The sequence below is a fragment of the Heliconius melpomene genome, chromosome 1, assembly GCF_056956725.1.
Source record: "Heliconius melpomene rosina isolate 202511_hmr_F chromosome 1, ASM5695672v1, whole genome shotgun sequence".
Taxonomy (NCBI): Eukaryota; Metazoa; Arthropoda; class Insecta; order Lepidoptera; family Nymphalidae; genus Heliconius; species Heliconius melpomene.
The window spans coordinates 9637343-9644057 of record NC_140389.1 but is presented as its reverse complement, the minus strand read 5'-3'; the positions used below and the strand labels follow the sequence as shown (position 1 = coordinate 9644057).

Genomic DNA, 6715 nt, shown 5'->3' with positions numbered 1-6715 from the left:
TTTAGCTTCATTTCCCTATTATGACATTTACGTTCCCGACTTCCCGCCAAATTCATTAGGCATTGCGTCTGCGTGTTAAGTGGCGGAGTTCAGCTTCGCTGTACCTCGTTACTAAAACGATAAATTGAAATTATTAAATTCTGATTCCCCCGAGTGCGACAGTCGCACGGCCTAGTTAAGGTATGCAAAAAATATATAATAAAGAAAATTAAGAGTCATCATAATTATGACCATTTCTTGGAAGCACACAAATGTATTTACAAACAAAGGGTAAACGCGAATTGATCGACGCATGCGTTTTGCACCAGCGCGCGCATTCTGTTATCATCTGATAAGCTCATTCAGTCCCAACTCCTCTAAAACTAAACATATGGTTCGCGAAGGGCACATACGATACGAGATGTAAATTAAAGTCGTCAGCAATGGGCAACCAATTCAAGAACGTGGCGGTCATTGCCTGCCTCAAAACCCTACTCTTCATATTTAACATCGTATTTTGGGTGAGAGCTTAATTGTTTCAAAATATTACCTTGACAACAGATGAGAATTACAAATAATTAAAAAAGTTAAAAATCAATACTGAAAATACTATATATAATAGATTTACATGCTAAAAAATTATTTTGAAAAAAAAAAATACGTTATTGTTTTTTGGATACTATAAATTTCTCAATTTTTGATGGTTTTTACGCGGGATTTTAAATAGGCCTAAATTGATGTATGTGATTGCTCTTTAGTGGAATTTACTATTGAAAAATAAATTTCGTTTATTAAAACAATACCTCCACAGCTGACAGGACTCTTCATCCTAATAGTTGGACTGTGGGCGGAATTTGATCTTTACAAATATATGGAGTTGTCTTCGGACTTTTCTGGAACAGCTCCTCACGTGATCATAGGAATTGCAAGTCTGATCGTACTTATTAGTTCAGTGGCATTCTCCTGCATCATCAAAGGACAACCTGTACTACTCTACATTGTAAGTGATATACCAATATTTTAAAAGTCAAAGTTAAATAATTTTAATTTATTTTTTTTTACTTGACGGTATGAGGCGGTGGTTTTTATTTTCAAATCAATGATTTACTAATTTCAATTTACCGGAGCAAACATCTAATGCGTCATTATAAAATATGTGCATTTCAAGTACTGCAACCACCACCTCGGTCAGAACCCTATAGAAAATGTCTGAAATGATTTGGAGCTTATAAAAATAATCTACTGTATAAAACGTATAATTTTCATTAGGATAGTAGGTCCCGCAACTGTTAATCTTAATGAAACTGGGTTTGTTTTTTTAGTCGGGTTCAGTCAAAAGCGATACTTTTGATAATTATTTTTTTATTAATATTATTGTAATGATATTTGTAATATATCTTTATGAAATCCTTGCATCGGCTCACCTTTAATCTGATACCCATACAAAATGGGTATTCGAAAAAAAATTTTTTTTTTAATAAGTACAATGGCGTCGCAAAGATCCAAACTATAAATCGCATAGTGTCCGAAATATTAAAGTTACTAACTGTATCACATCAACTAATTCACAACAAAGCGAAACGTATTTAAGTAGAATCGCCCGCAATCTTGCCCGCGTTAAAGTGAGTATAGTGGGTTCAATTATATGCTTTACCACAGTTATAGAAATATTAAAAGTTTAAGTTGAAATATTGGCGATATTGCAATTCTTTTATTATTTAAAAAAAACACAAGCTCATATTTTAATTTTAACAACCATTCAGCTGTATAAATATTATCTGGGCCAATTTTTTATACATTTATTTAAAAAAAGAATGCACTCGTACGCACACACTCGCTGACCTATAACATGAACGGCGTTACGTGTAATATCAAAGGTTAAAGTCAATAAAACTAAGGTATAAAAATAAAGTAAATGGCATACACAATTCAAGCAGAAAAATCATCTTTACACTTTTTCTGCTTCTATAAGTCGACATTTATAGTTTTTTTTAATAATCAAGTCTGTCATGTCAAGATACATGTAATGGACTTATTAATATAGATAGAGATACTAGGTACCTATGTGATTTTAGCCATTTTAGATCTACAATAAAAAATACAACGACAATGTTTTCGTTTATTTAAGTTATATTAATGAATTTGTATTTCTGTTTCTTTTGAATTTTTTTGAGTAGTTATAGTAGTAGTACCTATATAAAAATTACAACGGCTCTTAGGTACGTGGTAATTTTTATATGTATCTATATAGTACCTAAAGGCGTAATAGGTAATAATAAATGATATTAAAGTAGTCTTTCTAACAACAATAAACAATGATTTTAAATAAAATAAAATATAGTAAAAAATATTTTTTGAAATTGGTGCCAGTCAAGAATAAATAACATTACATTAAGATGTAACTTCTGAATACACCGAACAAAAGCACTAACTCCAATAATAAAGGACTTTAAATAGTAAATAGGGGTTAAAGTATCAATAATTTCACTTATTTTTTATCAATTTCTATAATAGTTGGAAGTACTTAATTAAAATATTATTTTTTGCAATTTAGCTAAAAGAAAAAACTTCAAAAATTTCGTTTGTTTTTTTAACTAGTTTTGAAGCCTTTTTTTACTTCCAAATATATTCGATATAATCTTACTTTTATATAATTACGCATTACCATGTTTTATCTTACGTTCCACGTTATCTCTTACCAAAAGCCAGTAGGTATACTTATACTAAATTATAAATTTTATATTATAGTACGGAGGATTTTTGGTGTGCATATTTATGATGGATGCCGGTGTCGGCGCGTCGGTGGTATGCTACCGGGACACGTTCGCTAAGGGCTTGCACGATGGACTCACTCAAACAATTGCTACATATGATCCTCAAAAGGCTAACTTCGACTTTGCTCAATCTAAAGTATGATTTTTACTTAAATTAATTATTTATTAATTATAATTAAAAATTATATTAATCATAATTACGGAATAGTGGGTCTTCACTCTTGACACTAGGTCATGTTAATAGTTTTATAATTAAAATAGCGTTTATTATTAAATTGCAATCTTATTTATATGCAGATATAAAAGAAAGTTTATGTTTTTAATCATAAAGAAGTATTTTTATTAATAAAGCTAATATATCTCATTCTTAAATGATATTAATAACAGTTACAATGCTGCGGGGTTTCCAATTACACGGACTGGATGCGGCTCTCGCCTCAACGAGTCATTCCTATCTCTTGTTGCCACGATACAAACCACTGCGTTACGGCCAACTATAGCAATGTTTATCAACAAGTAAGTTTAAAAATATTTGCACTATATTTTCTATATACTTTTTAATATCTCAAAATTAAATTACACACATAAGTATATATAATGTTGTTCTTTTGATCGTTATCTTTCGGAACTTATGCATCTTCTGCTCAGATCTTTTATCGCTTTTCCAACCGTGTATTCAGTGTTGTATCTAGATATAAAAAATATATTTTAATGGAAATAAATTTTGTAATATTTATACCATTTTTAACTGTTTTTTTTTAATTATACGAAAAATAATTTTAATTCTTTTTTAAGTAAAAAGATATTGATTTATTATTAGGTGTATGTAAATGAAAGTAGTTAATTAGGAAACTGCAACACGATTTTATGGTTGGGGCTAATAAATAACCGATAAAAATATTAATAATTTAAGTTTTTTATGTATGCGATATTTAATTATATATATTTTCAGGGCTGTTATGAAGTCATAACTGAATATCTGACGAACAATATGAACATACTAATTGGGGTTGCCGTTGGCACGGCCGTACTGCCGCTTCTTGGAGCTTTGCTGTCTTGCTGTCTAGCTCGGTTCATCGAAAAATCTAAATATGATGTTATCAATTGAATAACCAAAACTTTAAAACGAATGACGACTTTTTCGGCAATCAATATTATTGACTGAGTAGAATTATTTAACAAATGTATTCTAAATGTTGTTGTTAAGTAAAAATTATTGAAAAATGTCTATTATTTATTAGTATTTAATTGTTACAAAAATTTTAAATTTTAATCTCTTCTTGATAGATGTATTAATATTATACTCAATTTTCTCTTGCGATATTATATCTTATTAATAAAACGAATGAAGCATCAACATATAACTTGTTTTATTGTACCTATACTAAATACTTAAGCACAATATCAATATGTGTGTAACAGGTGTTTCCTGTTTATATTGTTCTTATACGCACGGTAATTGGTAGATCGATAGACAAACTGATAAAGGTGATAGATCCTCTATCACCTATATCATAGACAAGGCAATTACAAATTATTTTGTGATTAAATCCCTCTTACTATATTATATTTTATTATTAAAATGAAAGAACAATATGAAATAACATAATTCATTTTATTATAAATATTAGTCATAAATATGATTATTTGACTAATCACTGTCAGAACTATTTTTATCTTCTTTAGGTGCAACAGGAGCTTCCTGTTTATAATGTCTGTACTCTGGCTTAAGTTCCCACATATTTTTATGAGGATTCTTTAGATTATAATTACATACTTCTTTCAATATTTCCTTTAAGTAAATAATTGGTTGCCTAGTAATCTGTAAGTAAAAATTTATGTAACTTTTTTTCTATGCATTATTATTAAACTTTGTTACTTAAGCAACAACACAATACCTTTTGTAGATCCTTAATATTATAATATTGATGCTTTTCAAATGCTGCAAAGAGAACATTAAGTACTGCTTCTTTGTCATCACGAGCTTTCTTACCCTCTGCTTTCTTTTTCTCTTGGTACTCGATCTATAAAAATCAATTTCCATTATAAATAATACTTATAAAAATGCCATATTTCTAAATATATTTTTTGTATAAGTGTTTTATTCTAAAGTACAGGGTTTTAGTTTATTTTGTTTAGTTTGTTTAATGTTTCTGGAGTATAGACATAAAATACTTACATTATGCTTGTGGTCTGAAACTGGTTTGAAGTTTTGAACAATTCTTTCTAACTGTTGCACTTGCCTTTGAGGCATTAATGCCTTTCTTATAGACTCAGATTTCAACTTATAGTATGTAGGATCAGCATTGTATGGCTTGCACTCCAGCCTTTGTACAATTCTTCCTTCCATGTAAAGCTTCTCTGACTCTGGCACAACAGCATCTATATTTGAAGCTACAAACAGACATATAAATTTATTACCTGTTATATACGAAATATTCGTTTAAAAATTTTACGAGCTATAATTTTAAAGTAAATGATATTGATTACTCACGCACAACATGTGAAAATACTCCTAAAGATTGCCTCGTCACATTAGACACGTCAAGAAGATGTTCTTTTGGTATTGTTTGCTCCCCAGGTTCGAGGCATAAAACTGCCTCTGACAACGACAACTGTACTTGAGCACGTCCAGGTGCTCGAGAGATTTTTAGTTTTCCAACTTCAATATCCCCCGGAGCTTTATCCCATTTATTTGCAATATATTTTGGTACCTTAACAAGCCAAACACCACGACCTGTGTTCGATAAATCCAATTCGCGGTCAACATGAGGAACAGCTGGATTACTCATAATAAGTAAGTATATTGAGATATCATAAATCTATATGTATAAATTAATTAACGTAATTTGAGTTTCTAATATGTTTGTCATTAAACTTTACTTTCGCAAGCTCTCGTTACTCGTGTTAAATGCCAACTTGACAATGACAATAAGATTTAAGACTTTGACTAAAACGGGCCATTAAAAAAAAGGTTGACATCTACACACACAAAAGTCAGCAAATAGAAGAGTTAGTAAACTGGGTGAATAAAAATTCCAGGGTAAATAGACACAAAACGAAGAAAGTTTTTTATATCCTAATATCCAATTATTTCCCCTAGTAAATATACTATTTTATTCCTTTTTATTTGAAAACCCTGGTATTGACATTGGTATTTGTTAGGAAAATGTAAAATAAAGTACGTTTAAATATTGTTGGTTGAACTGCGTTAATTTGTACTCTGGAAAAAGCTCTTTATTTTAATATTATTAATGTTGTGCTTAGTAATAAAATACAGATCTTATTATACTATAATTACGCATGAATTATAATAAGCATTATTTCTATTCATTCCACATAATTTATTATTATATATAATATATCTTTTTACAACGTATATTTACCACATTGGATGTGGATATGGGGTAAATATCATATAGAAATTACCTATATTTTTTATTTTATTTATATATTTATAAGGATTATAAAACATGTAATGTAAAACCAGTATTAACTCATACTACTTCAATATAAACACTTTTATATTTAAAGTCAGGAGCATTGTTAAAATGTCAGTTAAGGTCTGAAAATGTTTCTATATCCCAAATCTTACGGAACAGTATAATTAAAAAAAATAGTTAAATTGTTACTATATATTTTTTATTTTATTATTGGTGTGTTGTGTTTTTTATAATAAATTACCTCTAAAATTAAGCTTAATCTCTTTTATATTATATAATTAGGTTTCAGAAGTGAAATATCAAAAGAAAACTATACAACACTAATGTTACAAATACAATCTTATTTATTATAAATCAAAATAACTATAAACTGAAGTTTAAATAACTAGAAACTTATATAAAACACCATCAACATTCGAAAACACATATAGGTATTTACTCAGTGTTAATTATAGCAGCTCTTTTAACCAATTCACAATATTTATTAATTAAAACATTTAAATTACTTTATAACTTGCT

The 6715-nt window shown here is 28.9% G+C and overlaps 2 protein-coding genes across 2 annotated transcripts; one reads left to right on the top strand and one right to left on the bottom strand.

Annotated features, from left to right (window-relative positions):
- The first annotated feature begins 320 nt into the window (after window positions 1-320).
- LOC146541307 (tetraspanin-7-like) lies at window positions 321-4113 on the top strand. The gene is made up of 5 exons (XM_085201914.1): window positions 321-500; window positions 791-979; window positions 2728-2889; window positions 3141-3269; window positions 3706-4113. The coding sequence occupies exons 1-5, from the start codon at window positions 423-425 to the stop codon at window positions 3859-3861; spliced, it is 714 nt and encodes a 237-aa protein (XP_085058040.1). The 5' UTR covers window positions 321-422; the 3' UTR covers window positions 3862-4113.
- Window positions 4114-4349: 236 nt separating this feature from the next.
- Window positions 4350-5696, bottom strand: TfIIFbeta (transcription factor TFIIFbeta). Its single transcript, XM_085201614.1, has 4 exons — window positions 5248-5696; window positions 4933-5147; window positions 4652-4777; window positions 4350-4575 (listed from the first exon to the last, which is right to left on the bottom strand). Exons 1-4 carry the CDS (start codon window positions 5543-5545, stop codon window positions 4405-4407), a joined length of 810 nt encoding a protein of 269 aa, XP_085057740.1. The 5' UTR covers window positions 5546-5696; the 3' UTR covers window positions 4350-4404.
- Window positions 5697-6715: the final 1019 nt, after the last annotated feature.

Coding starts and splice junctions, on each gene's coding strand:
- TfIIFbeta (XM_085201614.1), bottom strand. CDS start 5,545: ATGAGTAATCCAGCTGTTCCTCATGTTGACCGCGAATTGGATTTATCG. Junction 5,148..5,247: donor AGTATTTTCACATGTTGTGC/GTGAGTAATCAA, acceptor GTCTGTTTGTAG/CTTCAAATATAGATGCTGTT. Junction 4,576..4,651: donor ATATTAAGGATCTACAAAAG/GTATTGTGTTGT, acceptor TTTTACTTACAG/ATTACTAGGCAACCAATTAT.
- LOC146541307 (XM_085201914.1), top strand. CDS start 423: ATGGGCAACCAATTCAAGAACGTGGCGGTCATTGCCTGCCTCAAAACC. Junction 501..790: donor TATTTAACATCGTATTTTGG/GTGAGAGCTTAA, acceptor ATACCTCCACAG/CTGACAGGACTCTTCATCCT. Junction 3,270..3,705: donor ATAGCAATGTTTATCAACAA/GTAAGTTTAAAA, acceptor ATATATTTTCAG/GGCTGTTATGAAGTCATAAC.